Source organism: Vicia villosa, linkage group LG2 (assembly GCF_029867415.1).
Source record: "Vicia villosa cultivar HV-30 ecotype Madison, WI linkage group LG2, Vvil1.0, whole genome shotgun sequence".
In the NCBI taxonomy this organism is placed as follows: domain Eukaryota; kingdom Viridiplantae; phylum Streptophyta; class Magnoliopsida; order Fabales; family Fabaceae; genus Vicia; species Vicia villosa.
This window is the reverse complement of record NC_081181.1, coordinates 13110463-13132117: the sequence shown is the minus strand read 5'-3', so window position 1 is coordinate 13132117 and position 21655 is coordinate 13110463. Positions and strand designations below refer to the sequence as shown.

The window sequence follows — 21655 nt, the reverse complement described above, 5'->3', positions numbered from 1 at the left end:
AAGAAATATTATCTTATAAATATTAACAAGTTATTATATTAATACATATTTATAAATAAATTTATTCTTAAATAAGTGTTCCATCACTATTTAACATTTAGACTAATAAGTTACACTTATTCTACTAAACTAGAATATATTTGACCGAGAATATTGAATATCCATGTAAAATTTTGTTGAGATTGATTGAAAATATACATGTTGATATTCTTTATGGTGGAGTATGATTGTCGGTGAAGACAATGAAAATTAATGTATTAATTTTAATCAAGGTAGAGATTGTTAGGGTTGATTGAAAATATATGTTGAAGAAGTCCCAAGTTTTGTGAAGAAAGAGGGAGTCCAAGACTATATATAGGATTAAAGCTTTTCCAAGTCTCACATTGCTTAGTTTAATGATGAAGAGAGAATTCAAAGCTATATATATATATATATATATATATATATATATATATATATATATATATATATATATATATATATATATATATATATATATATATATATATATATATATATATATATATATATATATATATATATATATATATATATATAAAAATTCAAGTTCTTCGTTACAATATGTACCAGTAAAAATTAAAGCACTTTAAGCTTGTATTTGACTTTCTTTTTTTTTCTTATGTTCTTGTAATAGAATGTTGTAAGATGTAGTTAAATATTTATTTTGGAGGATATGAGTGTACTGAAGGCCTGAATTAGTTGAGAGTATATTATGTGTTGTAACAATTTTTGGATAATGTTATTATCTGATTGTTTGTTATTTTTCCAACAAATTTACCATGCCTCTTCTATTTTCTCAAAGAAAAACTATATATTTGTAAAATTTAAAATTAAACTTTTTTTAGCAACTAAATCTAAATTTTTAACTATATTAATTATATACATACCTCTACATTTTTATTTTTTTTTCTATCAACAATAAATAAATTATTTATCAAAACATAAACAAACTTCTTTTTAAAAAACAAACTTGTAAAAAAATAAAAATAACTGAAATTAATTATGTTAAAAAGAAAGAGAGGTCCTGGCCCACGCCTGCCCCATGGATGAGTTTAATAATAGAAGCAACCGAACCAAATATATAAAGAGCCTAACAGACCATGCATTCTCCAACTAGTTCTCCACTCCTTCATCTTCCAATTTAGGAGTAACTATATCTATGGAGGGATTAACAGGGCTTACTCATCTCTTTGTAACAATGTTTCTCGCTGGATTCGGCGGAGTTATTGTTATTCCGGCCATCACCGACGTCACCATGGCCGCACTTTGCCCCGGTCAAGATCAATGCTCTCTTGCTATTTACCTCACCGGTTTCCAACATGCTGTGAGTTTTCAAATTTCATCTCTTTCAATTTTCATCCATTTCTCTGTAGAAATTAGAATGCTCTTCATTTTCTGAAAAAGAAAAAAATAATAATAACCGCTCATTCGGTGGAAGCAAAACGGTTCATGCACTAATTAATTAATACAGAAAACTTCCATTCCCCAATATATATTATACTCATTATTGAATTAATTAAATTAGCTTATCATAAAAGTATTTTACTACTTAGCACTTAAATAATTTTTTTATAAATAATAAATGGAAGGGTGGCAAAACCGGCGGTCGTTCGTCGGGCAGGCCCACCAAACTGGTTGGCGGATTGGATTGGGATTTTGGGTCTGCCGCCCACCAAAGTTCGCGCTGTCAATATCCGCCACCCGCCTAAGCTCGTCCCGCTAAAGCTCGCCGCCCGCTAAAGCCCACATCAACTATTTGTTAGGCTCGTTTCGTCTTAAGTCCGTCATTATTTAATTAATTCTAATAATTCAAATTCTTGATGATTTTATTTTATACATTTATTTGTAAATATATGCAATATTTTTTAGATAAAATTTATTTAAAAGACGCTTTATAAAAAATAGTTATAAAAATAAGAAAAATTTAATTGAAAGGTAAATTTTTTTTATTAATCTATTAAAAAATAAAGAAACATAAAATAAAAAATATGAAAGAAACATAAATTAAAAAATAGGCGGCCAAACCCGCCGCCCGCCAACCCGCCACCTTGACGGGGCGTACATGATTTTTATGCCCATTTTACTTAGCGGATATTAGACAGGACGAACGCGAGGCCGGACGGGCGGCCTGTTTTGCCACCCCTAGTCAGGAGTTCGAAACTTGTGTCATCTCTAATTCTTATTTTTTTTAGACTCATCATATATATATTTTCAATATATAGAAAAGATATCTAAAAAGTAAATTTTTTTCTCATAAAGATCAGAGGAGAGAGGTACCCATACGAATTAGACTGATTTTTCGGAATAATTTTTTTATTTTCATTATTAAAATAACTTTTTAATAATAGAGATGATAAGGAATATTAGATATTTGAAGTCAGTTAAGCAATGTGTTATTTCTCCATCAATATTAACAATTTTGCAAGTTATCTAAGCTAAAGTTTTTTTTAGTTATGCGGTATGTATCGGATACATAATTGGAAGTAACTTGAAAGAATGTTAAATTATGACATGTTATGAAACTTAGTGGCTAGTGCGGCTTTCATTGACTATGACATTTTTTTGCCTTTTCAATATTAGATTGAGAAAATCAATCCATGTATATAAAATCTTATTGTCAAATTAAAATATCAATAATCAATACTCTTTATCTAAAATTTCAGGAAATTATTTAATTAATAAAAAATGAGAAGTTGTTGATTTTGTGGTGCAGATGATTGGAGTAGGGTCAGTGTTGACAACACCATTAATTGGGAACTTGTCTGACCGATATGGCAGGAAAGCTTTGATCACACTTCCTCTCACAGTGTCTCTCATTCCTCAAGGTACTATATAGCATCATCATCCTTAACTAAATATACACATTTTTAAATAATTACTCCAACTTTTTTTAAGCTTAATTTGTTAATTCATCATTTCTTTAGTGGTTTGTTATGGCTTATATACCCTACCACATTCCACAATTGTGTTTAGTGAGTGGTCCAACTGCTTTATTGGGGGAATTAATAACCACTTTGTTGAACACATCGTTACGCATACTATATCATGGGCCACACCACACTACAAACTCATACATGTCTTTAAAAATAAAAATAAAATCTTTAATCTAATGGTTAGTGAATTGCCCTTAAAAAAAGTGGTTAGTAAATTATAATGTAAATTATTCTGAAAAATTTTGAATTCAAATTTTAAACATGATATATATAGCACGTTTGGATTTGCGTCCTTTTTCGTGTTCTAAAGTGGTGTCACTGTAAAATTTTAGAAGCGAGGAATAATAACTTCTACATAAATGTGATAATTTGTCGTGCTTTTGAATAACCCAACGCAGTTTCACTTCTAAAAATTGAGGGATTGAAGTTTAAATTGACAAAACCCTATTTTAAATACCTAAATTATGATTAATAGATTATAAACTTAGATATTTTAAAAGAAAAAAAATCTATTTGTAAATCTTTATTTTCTTTGCGAGTTTTTTTTATTGATTTATAACTTCTTTTTTATGAGTGAATTCAAATAATTTATTAATTAAACATTTGGTATATTATTTTACATTTACAAATTAGTCACTTAATTTATTAAACACTACAAATTCAATTAAATTCAATTAGTAAAAGTTTAAAAGTTATAAGTCATCAATTAACTTATAAACTATAAACTATAAACTATAAGTTCAAATGTCTTTTTTACTAAACTCTACAAGTTATGAGCTATAAGTTTATCCCTTATAAACTATGGATGTGTTTGGATTGCAGTAAACAAAATTGATTCTAGTATATTTGAGTTTGGTAGAATTGATTTTAATACAATTGAGTTTAACAGAATTGATTTATGATCAGATACATCTAGGTAAAAATGAGTTAAACAATAAATTTTAAATATAAAAATCACCTAGAATCAATTCTGGAGGTAGAAACTACAAATTTTAGTTTTAAGTAAAATCAATTCGGGAGGTGAAATCAATTCTACTTTTGATAAAAACAAACATTTCAAAATCACCCTGAATCAATTCTACATCTCTAGAATTGATTCTAGGTATTCCAAAAGCCAATTCAATCTTGCTATAACTTATAAAATATTATTAAGATATTCTATTGCGAAAATGCACTATTGATATTGATGTATACTCCCTTAGTGGGAAGCCTAATTATTAATGATTCATCCATCTTAGCACTCAACTTCTCATGTAAGATGTGCTACCTTACTGTTTGACACTCAACACCATTTGAAACTTTTGGTCATGATAGTGTTTACCACTCCTTTTGCTTTTCATACTTTTCTTACTTTTCTTTCTCTCTTGGTTTAACTAACTTTAACATCACTTAGAAGAAAAAAGTAATTAGGGATGATTTTGTCATTAATTTTTTTGAATTATTTGTATGGATTAAACTAGTTTAATTAATTGGCTACATAGTAGTAACTAAATACTAATTAAATAAAAATATTGTTCTGTATATCTGCAGCCATATTGGCATATAGCAGGGATACAAAATTCTACTATGCATACTATGTGGTCAAAACTCTTGCTGCCATTGCTGGTGAAGGCAGCTTCCATTGCCTAGCTCTTGCTTATGTGGTACTTTACAATCTCATTAACCTATTCAATTAAGCTGATTCCAATTCACAAATACACTAATAATATTCAATTGATTAAAAAAAAGTTAACATGTGGTTTAATTTTGATTTACTTACTAGGCAGACAAAGTTCCAGTTGGGAAAAGAGCATCAGCATTTGGAATACTTGCTGGTGTTGGATCAGCATCTTTTGTTGGTGGAACATTAGCTGCTAGATTTCTATCCACACCTTTGACATTTCAGGTTACATAGTAAAATCAAATTTCCTGCCTATATACACGTTAACAATGTTTTAGGTAGGGATGACAAACGGACATGTATGCCCCTCTAAAAGCTAAAAGTTGCAAAACTTCTTGCTAATGTCCGCGTCCATAAAAAATAAGGTAGAGCGGGATAGGCAAATTAGAGGGTGAGGGTCTAAAATCTTGACATGTTCCGTGTGGGCAAAACGGCCATGCCCCGTGTGGGCAAAATGGTCATGCCCAGCATGCAGATCCGTTTCGCCACCTTTAGTTTTAGGAAAAAGAATACTTGAATTTGTTAGGGTTTCAAGAAGTGGCCGCGGTGACATTGTGATTGAGCCACGATCCTTGATAATGCAGAGAATTGTGGTCAAACGCTACTTATGCGACCTCAATTGTGGCCGTGTTATGGTTTCAACAACACAAAAAAAAAATGTTATGTAGTGGCCCAGATCGCAATCGCAGACCTTTATTGAAAACCCTGCTCAGAATACCCTTTTATTTATCTGAATGTGTGATTGGTTTATACAGGTTGCTTCAGTGTTTTCTATGATAGCATTAGTGTACATGAGAATTTTCCTCAAGGAAAGTGCACCTATGAGTCAACCATTATTGAAAGAGACAGAGGAACCATGCATTCAACAGTGTGAGGATGATATGCCACAAAAAACATTTAAGAAACTACCTTCAATGGGGGATGTAATTTGTTTGCTCAAGTGTAGGTCAGTGCTGATTGATGACATTAATCCACTTTTGAAAAAATCTCTTTGTAATCACTTCATTTGATAGATTTATTGATCTTACAAGCTTTCACTTTTGCAGCCCTACATTCTCACAAGCAGCAATTGTTTTGCTCTTCAATAGTCTTGCGGACGGCGGCTTGATGGCAGTATTGCTGGTAAATCATTACTACTTTCTTACCGAATACAATCAATTCATGAGATACCGCAAATTTCAAACAACTGTCTATGGATATTGAATAATCATAGACCGAAATTCTGTAACTAACTAAAGTAAATTTGTCACTACATGCAGTATTATTTGAAGGCGCGTTTTCAATTCAACAAGAATCAGTTTGCCGACTTGATGATGATCTCGGGGATCGGAGCTACTCTGACACAAGTATGTCATAATAACCTTAGTTGCAATTCGCTATATTTTCTGTTCTCTATACTAACTAACATATCGTTCGTTTTGTGTACTTGCGATTCTTTTTCAGCTATTTCTCATGCCCATATTAGTACCTGCTGTAGGAGAGGAAAAGTTGCTCACAACAGGACTCTTTGTTTCCTGCATAAATGTAAGTTCGAGCCTGATACTTGACTGTTCCCTCGTGTTTTTTGTTTTCGGCTTTTCGCCTTAATTTAATTTTTTAAGTCACCTCATTATTAATTTGTTATGTTATGCAGATACTGGTATACAGTATAGCATGGTCATCATGGGTAATTATTTTCGAAAACATTGTTATTTACTAAAGTTTATTTTATTTTGCAAAACAATCCTTCAAGACTGTTGAAATTGAAAACCATGCAGGTTCCTTATGCTCTAGCAGGTTTCTCTGTTTTAGGAGTTCTTGTGCGACCAACTGTAAGTTTCTTATTTTAATCTGTTATTACTCTCTCAATCGTTTTTGTTTTAAAACTTTGGAATAGTGCTCTAATCTCTTCACTTTGTGATTGAAACAGATAACCAGCATTGCATCCAAACAAGTTGGACCAAATGAACAGGTATATGAATGACGAAAAAAAGACATTCGATTCCCTCTATTATTGTAAATGCTATGAACAAATTTGAATCATTTCATGTAAATGGCATCTAATAGTAGAAAATGTTGAAAGAAGATGTTATAGAATACAATGCTGGCTCAGAAAGTTCAGATAACAGTAATTGAAAACTCTTCTCAACTTCATCTCTATATGCTTAGAAGTTAAGTCTTTGATTTAGGGAATGGTTCAAGGATGTCTCTCAGGAATCACTTCCGTCGCCAACATCATTTCTCCATTAATTTTCAGTCCACTGACAGGTAAGACTATAATCGGGAGCAAAATCTACAGACACATATAGTAGTACTATTGAATTAAGAGAAAAATCAAAACCTGATAAGCTTTTACTGTATGCAGCCATATTCCTGTCAGAAGACGCACCGTTTAATTTTCCTGGATTCAGCCTAATGTGCCTTGGGCTAATACTGGTAAGATGATCCTTCATCACTTATCAATTATCAATATCATTCATCACATATCAATCAGTTCTTCCGATTTTTCTCTGTCATGAAGTTAACAAGTTACATTGTATTGCAGATGACAGCGTTTTTCCTTAGTCTTATGATTCGCCCTCCTCCTCCTATTGTTGGTGACAAAGTTAGTAGTAACCGTTGTACAGACACCTTGGTCTGAGGTGGGAGATACGTCTGCCTACTATTTGCGCGCAGATGCAGCAAACAATGTATTTCATTCATCATTTTGCCTCTCCAAAAATGTTGTACATAATCTTTGAGAGATAAGTTGCAAAATAATAGAATGAAATATACTTTAGGTGTAGATTCTACTTCTACTGAAGACATCAATATGGTTTTACACATGGAGACACCAAGAACACACATAAGCGAATTATAGAAAAAAGGAACATGACTTAGTTAAGTTGACTTTGAAAATAGTTATCAGATGAACCAACTGATAAGTCACAGAATTTTCTGCAATTATGAAGAAGGAATGTGGTAATGTATTATGAGCCATATTCTTATTAGTTGTGTCCGAAATCTGGTAAACTTGTAATATTATTTCTTGTATTTATAGTCTTAGATTTTGTTGTTTAATCTTTTTTTTCATAGCCCGTTTGACACTCATAGTTATGTACATAAGTTAGTGAAGGATTGTAATTTTTAGTATGTTTTATGCAATAGATGATTGTGTTAAGTGTTACTTGAAATGAGCAATGTAATGATTGATTTTCAATATTATTTACAGCTCTGTGAACCTATAAAGCGCACACAACCATGACACGCCGACGACACTAATAACAATTTGAAAAAAAATGAATAAATTAAACGTAATCACAAGTGTCGGTGACGGGTCGGTGCAGGTATCCAACATCAACACGGACACATCTTTTTCAGAGGTGTCGGTGCTACGTAACTGAAAAGTGTTCCGTGATAAAATGAAGGAAGGAAACAAGGCTAAAATGCACTAGTTCAAAAGGTTTTAAATTATAGTAGAACATTCAGAGAGTGGCCAAGGAGCAATGGCAAGCAGAAGAAATATTTATGCAAAGTATTGTACATAATTAAATTCATGATTGTACAATTAGGTTGCAAAGCTATACATACACATATATACTATACAAAGCCATCCTCTGACAAATTTTACCATAAAGCATGAAAACATAAACAATATACAAGACAACTAATCTAAAACTTCTTAACATCAGAGGTAGAAAATATATACTCCATAAGCCGGTAAGTCACTCATGCAACGGGGAATATATCATCATCATCATCGCTGTCGCTATCTACGTCCATGAACCTGAACTTAAGATCATCCCATCCAGGACCTTTATAATTAAAACTTGAATTCAGATAGCAATTTGTCTCCTGAAACAAGTTCAAGTGATCCACAAGCTTATGGTACGCATTGCATCCACAGCACTGCCAACAATGAGAAAAACAAATGTATTGTCAGCTCAAAGTCTTGTAACCACATCGCAGTTCGCATAAGTAATTTAACCTCCTTAGTTGAACAAAAACAAAATGTTACCTGAACAAACACAGTTCCATCATTATACGCATGAGGATTAATAGCCCGTGTAGTTCGCTGGCTGCAGATTGTACAAGTAAAAGCAATAAGCATCCTCCTCCTCGGAGATTTCGTGAACAGAGACCACGGAAAAGTTGAAATATTCCCCGTCCCTAATTCATCATCCTTCCCAACAGCAGGAACAGGCGGCCCTTCCATCCCCGAACCCGTTGTCCATCCTCTACCAGTTGCAGCACTCAACACCAGCCCCATCGCCGCATCCTAACCCCACAAATTACCATCAAAACCCTTTTCATCCATTACATCCAAATACATAACAGAATATATTTTTTTCTAAAATTTCAAATAATTTAGCTGCAGATGGATTAAAGTTCAAATTGTTCAACCATAATTGAATTATTTTCATAACAAACCTAAAAAATCTATTTTTTTTTGCCTAAATAAAAAAATTGGTAAAGAAATAAGACAATTGAACATTCTAATCAACAAAAAAACCAACTTTTATAGGATAGAATCAGAAAAATTAGGGAAAAGGGTTTGTTACATGACATAACTGAATTATTTTCACAACAAACCTAAAAAATCTATTTTTTGCATAAATATAAAAATTGATGAAGTAATGAGAAAATTGAACACTCCTATAACCCAAAAACCTAAAAATTATAACTTTAGTAGAAATTTGATTGATATATGATAGAATAAGAAAAATTAGGGAAAAGGATTTGTTACATTAGAAAGAGGGGAAATGGAGAAGCATTGATTACTGAGAACTGGAAGGTTGATGTTGATGTTGATTTCATCGGAATCCTTAGCATCGTCACCTGAAAGAGATCATACAATAAAATGAATCAAAATTGAAGATTGACCGAAGAAAAGATTGAGATGGAAAAAGAATACGTACGTTTGGAGGAAGGTGGACGAAAGTGGAGGGTTTTCTTGGAAGAAAGAGATGTTCTTGTTGTTGTTGAAGGGAAGATGGAGAAAGAAGGTAGCGTTGTTGAAGAAGAAGATGAGGTTAAAGATTCCATCATCAGTGTTTGAATGTGATTCTCAATCTTAGTGGAAGGAAATGAAATGAGGTTTTTTCTTGACCTTGGAATACGGTAACACAAAAACAACGCACCGCAAAAAATATATTAATATTAATTATTATTATCATATATTATTATATATGAGGCTGGGAGAATGAGGAGGAGTGGAAACTCACTGCATTGTCAATATTCAACACTATTTTGTTCCTTTCTTTGCTACTATTTTTTTTTTTCTTCCATATTGCATACCTATTTAGTAATTTTTTTTAATACTGAAAAATTATTTCTTCTAAATAAATAATTAAATTATTAATTATCTTTTATTCGATTTTATAGTTTACAATTTTCTACTATTAAGTATTTTTGTGGAAAATTTTCTTCCTTAAGTAAACTTACATTCCTATATTTTTTTATCCGATTTATAAAAATAAAAAACATTTAAGTATATGGAATAACTAATATATATATATATATATATATATATATATATATATATATATATATATATATATATATATATATATATATATATATATATATATATATATATATATATATATATATATATATATATATAGAGAGAGTCTAAGTACATTAATTATTTAATGTATCTAAAATGTAAATTTAAAGTGGGTCATGTTCTAATTAGTAGTGAAAAACTAGCGACTAACTCACTTCTAAGACAGATAACTAATCAAACTCATTCAGTGATTCATCGTCAATCTTTTTTGACAGAAGATTAAATTATTTTGCAGTTTCCAAATAGTCCAGACCATTGAATGTCAAATCAAGACCTACCCAAAGGCCATCTTCTTACACATACCAAAACCTTGGAACAAATCAAATGCATCAATAACCAACAATGGGCAAGACTTAAGCCTACCCACTCGCCTAAAAATCTTATACCAGATTGTGGAAGCAGCTCCACATAGCACAAAAAAGTGATATACTGATTTCACATTCCCATAATATGTTGCACAACCCATTCTGTTATCTCTAAACACAATATGTCGTTAGATAAGGTTCTGTCTAGTTGATGTGTCCTAAAGCAACTGCCAAGAAAACACCTTCACTCTTTAGGGAAACCACCATTCCCAAACCCTAGCTAAACACTATAGCACTCGCTCTAATCTACTCTCACTTCCACCAGACAAACTAGAAAGACGAGGATAATCAGACTTCACGAAGAAACCACCAACAAGCTCTAGGTTTCAAATTAAAACATTCGTCTGACCCTACTTAATCAACTCATCCATCCTCCCTATAAGCTCCAAAAGAAGTTTTTTCCTCCCAAACAAGGAGGGAATGCCCTATCAAGAAATTCCAAACCCACCTGCCCATCCCTCCCACTACTTGAGACTTCTTCTCGAGAAAAAAGAATAATCGTTCATACTGAACATTAAAAGAATTTGACCTTACCCGCGCGTCGTGCCAAAAATTGGTCTGCATCTCACCCCTTACCATCTTGGAAAAAGAGGATACAAACCAATATGATGACTCATCTAACTTTGAGCTCAAAAGAGAAACATTTTTTCACCAGCGATAGGCACTTCTAAAACTCTCATTCCTCACCTACCAGAGGCCCTATAATTTGAGACCCGTACCTAGTCAAAATCATATCCTTCCACAAGTAGGGGTGATTGACCATCACTCTCCACCTCCACTTGCCTAAAAGAGACAAGTTCACCATCCACGTATCTTTAACCCTGGGACCTTTCTGGCCCTTAGCTTTACACACATCCTCCCACTTGACCCACGTCACCTTCACCCCACCCCAAAGGAAGCACCCTTGCATTCTAACCACTTTCTTCCACACCACTACCGACATCTTCATAAAAGAGAGAAAAAAAATTGGTATAAGTTCAAAACCAATTTCAAAAGAGCTCTTGGAAAAATTCACTTTAAGACCAGAGACAAGCTCAAAAATTCTCATAATAAACTTAATAATCATAAATATTTAGTATAAACTCTAACAACATTCGTCCTTCTACTAATTTAATTGATACATCTCTTGTTAAATTGATAGGATAATTGTTTCTTATTTTTAAGACTACTTATCTTAAAAATAATTATATTAGATTATTGAATAAAAAAAAGAGAAATGGTGTTTCAACCTACTTTTATATTTGGAGTTTTTTCAAAATTTTCATTTAACCCCAGTTGATAGCGTGGACTTATGGTTAGTTTAGATTCTTTGTTCATGAAAAGCAAAATGGAGCTTTTTTTATTTAAAGTTGTTCAGGATTCAAACCTTGAAGGCCTGAACCATCAGCTTCCTTAACTCAACTAACAAGTGTCAACTGAGCTACCCCACCCACCCCTATAAAATGGAGCTTAAATTTGTGATCGGATTTTTTTCAAGAAAGAGAAAATAATGAGGACCAATCAAAAGATTGGGAAAAAATATTTTATTTGAATTTGATTATAATAATTCTATTTAGTTTTAATTTAAAATTATACTAATTTTTAATTTCGAATTAACTAATATTTGCTTCATTTCACTTATTTTATGACTCATTTAATTTTAGGAAAATTCTTATAATGAGTCAGCATTTTGATATTTAGGAGAATTCTTATAAAGAGTCAGCATTTTGATATTTATGACTCATTTAATTTAAGGAGAATTCTTATAATGAGTCAGCATTTTGTAACGTCTCTTGGCTATTTTATGAGAATGATCCGTGAGTTTTGTTCTTGTAGTAATTTCTTTAGATTTGGTGTCTCATTTTCCATCTTCAAATCTATCTTTTAGTCATATTCCCCGTTTTTATTTGTTTAGTACTTTGTTGAAATCATATAATTTGATTAAATCTTCAAATCCTATGAAAGCAATCAAAGTCCATATCAATACTGGAATTATAACCTTGGCTCTTATAATATATCAACTTCTAATGGACAATAATAGGTAAATGAAAGGTCTAGTTTTTGGTGGTAGTTGAAATTGTACCCGCTTCCCTACAAAATTATCTTTGAACTAGATGTCTAGAACACATTCTATTAGTCAAACATAACCATATGTATAAGAAATGAATCTAGTCTCCCTAGCTGATGTTCATCACTCTGCACATTCATGCATATTGCAAGCAAAATGAAATATCAAGTCTATCAAAACTTGTGTTAGATAATAAAATGTTTGATTTTAAATGGAGTTTAAGGAGGTGAAAATGAAATGTCACTTTATCAAAACATAAATAAAGCAAACAAGTGAAACATCTCCTCTCCTTTCAAATGAAGTAATGACTCTCAATATTCAGTTCTGACAAACAATGCTTGTTTGTACAAGAAGCAGAATCATGTATTTAGGTGGTAATAAATGACTTTAACCAAAGCATGTGAGAGAAGCTTTAGTCAAAATCAATCTTGTAACACCCAAAGGATTAATTAAAGCCTTAAACAAACACATAAACAATTAAGAACTAATAGCGGGTTATATAAGTTTAAGGGCAGTTATATACGGAATTCTGTTAAGACAGTATCCAAGATTCCAGTCAACAGTTATTCATAGACCTATTTTATATACAATTGCCATCATTCTTTTGGAAGGCTCAAGTTCAACAAGCACAACTCAACTGAACAAGTCATCTTGGTTGCTTGCATCTCCATCATCGTCGCCATCATCATCGGTGGAATCGTCAGTAATAGTATTGAATGTCAATATCAACTCTAAAAATTCTCGATCTGCAGTTGACTGCTCTGCACTGTTTTCCGTCATAACCCTTCGCCTTGGAAGTGAAAACAGTTGCATCATCAGGTCGTCCGGAGAAGCTACCTGGTACATCCAGTCCCGAGCCTTGGCTTTCTGTCGGACACAGAAAACTTTTATCAATTTGCATCATTACAAACCACCAGACATATTATCATTGTTGCCATTGTCATCATTATTATCATCACCAACACCATTGTTCTCATCATCATTACAATCATTGACATAATCTCCTTCATCAAATTCATCAATATCCTCATCATCCTCACAACCTTCATCGTCATTATCTTCATCAACATCATCATCACCACCTCCACCATCATCGTCATCATCATCATCATCATCATCATCATATTCATCATCATCAAACATATCATCAAACATATCATCGTCGTCATCAAACATATCATTGTCGTCATTGTCATCGTCACTATCATCATCGGCATCACTCTCAAACCAACGAATTTCATCAAATATAACCTTATTCAAAGAAGTAACAGCAGAGAAATTATTTATTTGGATTAGTTTAATTTTTTAGATGAAAATTTTATGAAAACTGTCCCAGTTAGAGTTAGGTAAATAAACTAGAGCTTCTAAAACATAAAAAGTATCACTAAATAAGATAATTTGGTTGAGTTCTGAAATGTAATAACTAGATCAAGAATCATACCTGTTCAATATTTTTGGGTAAAATAGCTTTCTCGAGGGCCTTTGGAGTCCATATCTTGATGTCATGCTCAATACCACTGCTTGCAAGTACCGTTGAATGAGGATGAGACTCAATACAGTTCACAACATGCTTGTCTGCTTCCATGACACGAATAAGCTGACCACCTTTCTTCTTCCATGTGAAAATCCGACCACAGTCTGATCCACTCACCACATACTCACAATTAGGTCCAAAAAAACTTACACCCTTAACTGTCTCACAATTCCTGTGACCCTTAAAAACTTGAGGGGTGACTTTGTCGTTAGCATCCATGTTTGGTGGAGAATGCTCAGAACTATCACCCATGTCACTTGTATCACTATTCACAGAAATAGGGGACCCAGGAATAGGATCCATTCCTAAACCCATATCTTGTGTAAAAAGGTAAATAAACTCATCATTGTAGGACACAAGAAGCTCCCTTTGTTCAGAAAAGGCCAAGCCTGTTATTCCTACTTGCTCATCACCAATCAAGTGTCGAGGGCAAAAGTAGTCAATCGGTTGACCAAAATCAGTTGATGCATCCCACTTATATTTGCGGATATCAAAAAGCCGTGTATATTCATCAGACCCTGCAACCGCAAAGAGATTTGGGTTCCTTGGATCAATTGCAATTGTATTAAGAAGGATGACTGGCACATAACTCCATTTATCCCCTAGTGGCTTGCAAGTAAAAAGTTCTGTTGCAGTCCCGGTTCTCAGATCAAACTGTTAAGATAGCTAGCTGGTGAAAGTGGACTAAAAGATAAAGTACAAAAAGATATTCATAGAAAAAAATTAATCACTCACATGTTGTACTAATCCATCTTCACCGCAGGTGTAAAATATATGAGGGCTACCAGGCTCGATAGCCAACTTATGAGCCCGTCCTAGATGTTTGGCCAATAACTTAGTTTCCACATGTCCTTGTTCAAGAATTTGAGCTTGCCTCACCTAAAATTGAGAATTCGCATAACAAAAAAACCCTTCTTTTAGTAAACTAGCCAAATAACATTCATGCATGACATATCCAAAACAGTCCACGACCGCTACAAAACGGTATCAACAAGTGCCGATACCGATACCGTTATTCACCATTTTTACGTTAAAGAACAAAGTATGGTTATTTCCCACCCCAACAACCGCAACTAGTGTCGCGACAGCAACACCTATACCGACCGAAATTGCAAAAGCTTGTCCATTACATATAAGAATGATCCTTACGACATACCTGGCCATCAGCAGCGCAAGTGACAATGGTTCGATCATCGGAGTGAGGCATGAACTTAGCCTGGAAAACATTGTTACTGTGACCGGAATGGAAAGAGAGCCTAGTACGACCAGTTTCCCAATCCCAGAGAATAATTTTCCTGTCATCAGAACCTGAAACCAGAATATCACCATCTGCATTGAAGCCTACAGTGTTCACACAACCTCTGTGCTTGTCCAGTTTTCTGAATACATCAAGTCGAAGAACAAGATCCTAAACACATTACAACATCAATCAATCAATCATCATAGATACACATTCACATGTTGATGCCATGAAACCCTAATAATTTCACTTTATCATCAAAATCAACAAATCTAAAATGTGAATTTGAACCGTAAATGCGGGTACCTCGGAGGCGGCGAGACGGTTGGGGAAAATTCTGGCGGGTAACTCGCCGAGTTCCCGATTGGAGAGATCGCGAAGGGGCTTGTAGACGGTGGTGTCTCTAGGTCTCTTGTTCATCCTGCAAAACGGGGAAAACGAAAGAGTAAGAGAGATAGGGCGAGGAAAGAAAAGATAAACTGTGACGGTGGTGGTGGTTACTTTGATGCCGGCGAGCGAGCGGCGAGGGCTGAGTGAGTCTGTGAGAGAGTGGGGTCGTTTGTATGTTGAAAACGATCGATTGTGGTGGTGTGTGTAGTGTGTACTCACGTAAGAGGGCTCCACAGACTCTGTTAACGTGGCACCCACGCTATTCAAGAGAAATTCTTAATCTACTCATGCTCACATGCCCCGTTGTTGACATAAAATTCTATTATTTTTAGAAAGACAAAAAAATAAAGATGATATTGATAATGAACAAAGATTTTTTTCAAATATTTAGATTAATAGTATATTTTTTCTCCTATATCATTTTTGAATAAAAATTATTTATATCATAAATATCATTTTTTTTTAAATAATATCATGAATATCTAAAGCTAAAGTAGTCATACCTGAGGGACAGTCACATATAGAACCTGCTGAACCCCCTTGTGGAGGTTATTTCCACTCCTAAAAGAGCATAGAGCGACACAGATGTGATAAATGATGAAGATACATGTACTTTGAGCACTAATCTGAGCAAAGATAGAGGCAAGTCAAATGTTGTAACAAGTAACTCATCTGAAATTCCGTGCTTAAATGGAGTTGGGGTGCTTGAGGATTTGAAAGAGCCTCTAGTAGCCATAGATAAAGGACCATGATTTTATCTTGGAACATAAGGGGTTAAATAAAGTAGGTAAGATTAGAGATATTAGCTCCCATCTCTTGCATCTTAGACCTGCCATTTGCTTATTGCTTGAAACTAGAGTAAAAAGTAACAACATAGCCAAGGTTAGAGATAAGCTTAGACTTAATGATTGTTGGGTGGATAATTCTACTGCTCACCCTAATGGTAGAATCTGGATCAATTTGGGATAATAATAGGTTTGATTTAAAGCTTGTCAACCTCTCTAGCCAACACATACACTATGGAGTATACAATACAGCAGGGAATTTTCAATTTTGGTTAACTGCAGTCTATGCTCATAACCAGTTGGATAGAAGAAAGGCATTGTGGAAAACTATTGAGAAAATCCATGGTACTCAAGTTGGTCCTTGATGTATTATTGACGACTTTAACAATGTAGCTAAAGGACAGGACAGGATCGGGGGCAAGCTTGTTACTAAGGCTGAATACAGTGATCTGCTCAGTATGATGAATAAAACAGAGTTATCTGAAATGGACAGCCTGGCAGATTTCTTCACTTGGTCAAACCAGCGTTCTATTGGGACTATATATTCTAGGATTGATATAGCCATCTACAATGTCCAATGGTTCCAGCTTTATAGCACTCATACCCTGACTATCCTTCCCCCTAGTATATCAGATCACTCTCTTTTTGCATATCAAAGGCCATGAGGATATAAAGAAGAAACAACAGCACTTCAAATTCAACAATTACCTAGCTGACATGCCTGGATTTCATGAGATGGTTACTGAATCTTGGATGAAACCTGCTCGAGGGAGACCCATGCATAAATTGTGGCATAATATCAAGAAGTTGCAAAGGGATATCAAGTAGTTTCGCATGAACACTGGTACCTTGAAGCAGAGACTGACTCAAGCTAGAGTTGTCCTCCATGATGCCCAACAGGAGCTACTCTGTAACAGAATGGAAGGTAGCCTCATTGATAAAATCAAGAAGCTTACTGAGGATGTTATTAGTATTCACAACCAAGAAGAGAGTATGCCGAGGCAACATGTTAAAATTTACTAGATTAGCAAAGGTGATGGAAACAACAACTTTTTCTATGCCTAACTCACTGCTAGGCACAACACCAAAAATATTACTTTTCTGCAACATGATAATGGTGAGATTATTACGGGACATGATAACCTTATGCAGGAAGTGATGTCCTTCTATGGCAACCTTATGGGAATTGCAGCTACTAGCATCAAGCACATAGATGTGGAGGCCATGAGAAAGGGCGCTCAGCTTGACATGGTGCAGAGAGGTTGGCTTATCAGGAATATCACTATGGAGGAAATTGAATGAGCTCTGAAAGGGATAGAAGAAAACAAATCCCCTGGTATTGATGGCTTAAATGCTAAATTATTTAAGATCTGTTGGAATACTCTGAAGACTAATGTGGCTGCAGCAGTTGAGGAGTTCTTTACCAAGGGTTTCTTACATAAGGAGTTTAATAGGACTGTTGTTACTCTTATTCCCAAAGGTGAGAGTGCAAAAAGTATCAAGGAATATAGACCTATAGTAGGATGCACCATTGTCCTTAAAATTATCTGTAGGATCCTTACTGCTAGAATGAGAGATATTATGCCAATAATTATTAACAAAAACCAAGCAACTTTCATCTCTGGCTAGGATATCCACAATCATATTCTCCTAGCTTATGAGCTACTTAAAGGTTATGATAGGAAGTATGAGACCCCTAGATGTATGTTTTAAATAGACCTTCAAAAGGCCTGTGATATGGTCCATTGGGGAGCCCTTGAGAAGATTATGCAAGAGTTGGGATTTCCTAGTAAATTCATCATTTGGGGTGATGACTCTTGTCACCACTGTCACTTATGCTTTTAATGTGAATGGGGAGCTCTCTACACCTTTGCAAGCCAAAAGGAGAATTAGGCAAGAGGGTCCTATATCCCCTTTGATCTTTATCATCCTGATGGAGTACCTCAGCAAATGCCTTCTAAAGATTCAACTTGACCCTAATTTTAATCACCATGTGAAGTGTGAAAAGTTATCCCTAATCAACCTCTCGTTTGCTGATGACATCCTGCTTTTCTGCAGGGGTGATCAGACATCTATTGATTTACTCATGACTACTTTTCATTCTTTTTCAAATTCAACAGGTCTTGTCCTTAACCCAAGGAAGAGCAAGGTTTTTTTTTGTAGTGTAAACATGGACGCTAGGAGTAGTATCAAGGCAGCTACAGGTTTCGAAGAAGGTAAATTCCCTGCAAGGTATTTAGGTGTTCCTCTTTCCTGCAAAAAGTTGAATATCCACCATTATCTTCCCCTCATAGATATGATTACTAGCCGGATTAGGCGTTGGTCTACTAAACTGCTTAGTTATGCTGGAAGAATCCAGCTGGTTAAGAGTATTTCTTGCTCAATAACTCAGTACTGGATGCACAATTTCCCTTACCCAAATCTCTCATCAAGAAGATTGATTCCTTGTGTAGAGCTTTCATTTGGGCTGGCAATAGAAAGAGTCATGTGGCTTGGGATAAGGTCTGTATCCCAGCTAAACAAAGGGTATGGGTTTGATTAATCTGTATGTTTATTACAAAGCCTCTCTTCTTAAGTGCCTCTGGAATATCTGTAGTAAAAGTGACAATTTATGGGTAAAGTGGATCCATACTAATTTTCTGAAGGGTAAAGATATTATAAAGATGGATGCAGGCAGTAACTGGACTTGGATTATGAGGAAGATTCTCAGTCCTTCTCATTGAAGCTTTGCAGCCTCTTTGGGCATAACTGCTGCATATTAATAAGTTATCCTTGAAGCAGATTTATGGTATCCTGATTGATGACCACACTAGAGTCCCTTGGCATAAACTGTTTTGTCATAATCTGGTCAGACCTAAAGCCAAGATTATTTTTTGGCTGCTATGCAATGGTAGGCTTCCCACTAAAGAAAGGCTCCACCGTTTTGGTATGCTGCATGATTCTACATGTAGCCTTTGAACTAAGGTTGAGGAGACAGCAAATCATCTTTTTTTTTCTGTTGCAAAGGTACCTCTGGTATATGGAAGTAAGTGCCGGTGTGGCTGAATGTTGACCACCAACCTCTGAATTGGGTCCAAGAGCTGCAATGGCTTACTAAATATGTTAGAGGGAAGGGTATATGAATACTATTTATTTTGATAATGATAGGCACACAAACTACACTGTTGAAAATATCATAGAGAATATAGCGTTTTGAGGTTGGCAAAATAGGAAGCTTAGACTACACATTGCCAATCTAATGCTTTAATTTGTTTCTCTTGGTGGCTGGATCGTTTTGATCGCCCCTTGTTTGTATAGTTTTTTTGAATTAATATATTCCCTTTTTGGTTAAAAAAAAAGTCAAATACAAAAGTGATCAAAGATCCAACCTTCTAATAAAAAAAGTTAACACTAAAGCATCAAAGTAGCTATATGTTTCCTTAATTTGGTCGACACCAACCTCTATACATCACTTTCTCTATAATTCTTTCTCCTATATCCATGCTTGTATTTCTATGAGTATGCTTTCCAAAAATCACTTCATTTATGTATTATCATATACCATACACAGTTTCAGCAACTGCAGCCTTGAGCAACTTGAATCTCCAACCTTTTTTAGCAGCCATCTACATAAGCCAACCAAGCTCAATAGACCAAATTTGAGGCTCATGAGTTATGCCTATCCCCTGCAACACATGCTTCCACACGGCTTTAGAGTACCTACAATCAAACAAAACATGATCCAGAGTTTCATCTGTCTCATTGCAGAGACTGCAGCCTCGCTCAGTAATCAAACCAAAACGAATCAGCTTATCTTTTGTACCCAGTCTGCCATGGCAGGCCAACCACGTGGTGATAGCAGCCCTAGACCTAACACAATTATCTTTGAACAGATGTCTCCAAGGGACCCTAACCGAATCACCCATCATCTTATCATACAAATGCTTCATCCTAAACTTCTTCTTCTGGACCATGTGATCCCAATCAGGTTGCAGATTTGTATATTTCTTTACAATGGGCCGTGGCTGCCGTGCTTGTTATTTTGATAACTTTGATTTGTTGTAAGATGAGTTTTTTTTTTTTTAATATTCAATCGGAATGCGAGAAAATCATCAAGGGTGCAAAATGCAACAAGCAACCTTAATAATAATAAAAAAAAATCTTTGAGCATGCTATGTGATATGAATACACCATATCAAACTACCTAAAAAAATTCATTCTGAATATTTTAGAAATTCTTACTACTACTATTTGGTACTAAAACCTCTCTAAATATTAATTTCATAACTATAAATTTTTGTTCATAGTGTCTATATTATATTAATATGCATTTAAAAATAGGATAATACAAAGAGGCATAAGTTAAGAAATTTATATTGAAAAAACAATAAAAATAATTAATTATATATTGAGAAAAAGGGCGATGCACTGGCAGTGTAAAAAAGTTTTACACTGTCAACCAATCACAACTTTGTTAAGCACCAAGTCATACTTTAAATCTTAAATTACTGATATGATGTGGCAGAATAAAATATTTTTATTGGATGACAGTGTAAATTTTTTTTGCACTTGCACTACCTTTTAACTCTTATATATTTTATATTAAACTAATACACAATTTGCAAGACAATAATTTTTTTATTTAGTTCAGTAACACAAGTTAGAATTATTCTTAAAAATATAATTAATTTATATACTATATTCTAAGTGTCTAAGTATAATTCAAATAATTATTTATGAAATTTATTTTCTTTTATTAATTATATAATATTAAAATTTATTTAAGAATATGATTATTTGATATTTAAAAGGTTACACAGTCAGTGCATCACAACCATTAATATATTATTTTATAAAATTAAAATTAAAATCAAAATTTAATAAATATTTAACGACTATTAATGTATTTCCATTAAATCCTATAAATATTATTCTTTTGGTTTCAAAATGAGAGTGTTTTAAAGAAAAATAATTGTTTTAAAATAAATATTATTCTCTCGTGAAAATGATTTTTATTTTTCTAATTATTTGTACACTATTTTTAATATATTAATAAGATTAATACAGTAGAATGTAATATTTTATAATATTATTATTATATTTTGAGAAAAAGAGATATGCACTGACAGTGTAAAATATTTTTACACTGTCAATCAATCACAACCATGTATTCA

General features: G+C 33.8%; 3 protein-coding genes across 4 annotated transcripts; 1 reads left to right on the top strand and 2 right to left on the bottom strand.

Moving 5' to 3' along the window:
• Positions 1-1118: 1118 nt before the first annotated feature.
• LOC131649244 (uncharacterized) lies at positions 1119-8484 on the top strand. Its single transcript, XM_058919009.1, has 14 exons — positions 1119-1345; positions 2735-2846; positions 4485-4597; positions 4717-4839; positions 5370-5560; positions 5661-5736; positions 5874-5960; positions 6058-6138; positions 6248-6280; positions 6372-6425; positions 6524-6565; positions 6783-6861; positions 6959-7029; positions 7139-8484. Exons 1-14 carry the CDS (start codon positions 1181-1183, stop codon positions 7232-7234), a joined length of 1323 nt encoding a protein of 440 aa, XP_058774992.1. The 5' UTR covers positions 1119-1180; the 3' UTR covers positions 7235-8484.
• LOC131649245 (uncharacterized) lies at positions 8098-9719 on the bottom strand. Its single transcript, XM_058919010.1, has 4 exons — positions 9492-9719; positions 9320-9411; positions 8591-8851; positions 8098-8481 (listed from the first exon to the last, which is right to left on the bottom strand). Exons 1-4 carry the CDS (start codon positions 9619-9621, stop codon positions 8302-8304), a joined length of 663 nt encoding a protein of 220 aa, XP_058774993.1. The 5' UTR covers positions 9622-9719; the 3' UTR covers positions 8098-8301.
• Positions 9720-13030: 3311 nt separating this feature from the next.
• LOC131649243 (uncharacterized) lies at positions 13031-16023 on the bottom strand. 2 transcript variants are annotated; one of them, XM_058919008.1, is made up of 6 exons: positions 15829-16020; positions 15634-15748; positions 15244-15495; positions 14823-14966; positions 13995-14741; positions 13031-13420 (listed from the first exon to the last, which is right to left on the bottom strand). In XM_058919008.1, the coding sequence occupies exons 2-6, from the start codon at positions 15745-15747 to the stop codon at positions 13187-13189; spliced, it is 1491 nt and encodes a 496-aa protein (XP_058774991.1). In that variant the 5' UTR covers position 15748; positions 15829-16020; the 3' UTR covers positions 13031-13186. The 2 variants fall into 2 exon arrangements, with proteins under 2 accessions (XP_058774991.1, XP_058774990.1); XM_058919007.1 differs by having other exon boundaries at positions 13278-13804; positions 15829-16023.
• Between the last annotated feature and the right edge of the window lie 5632 nt (positions 16024-21655).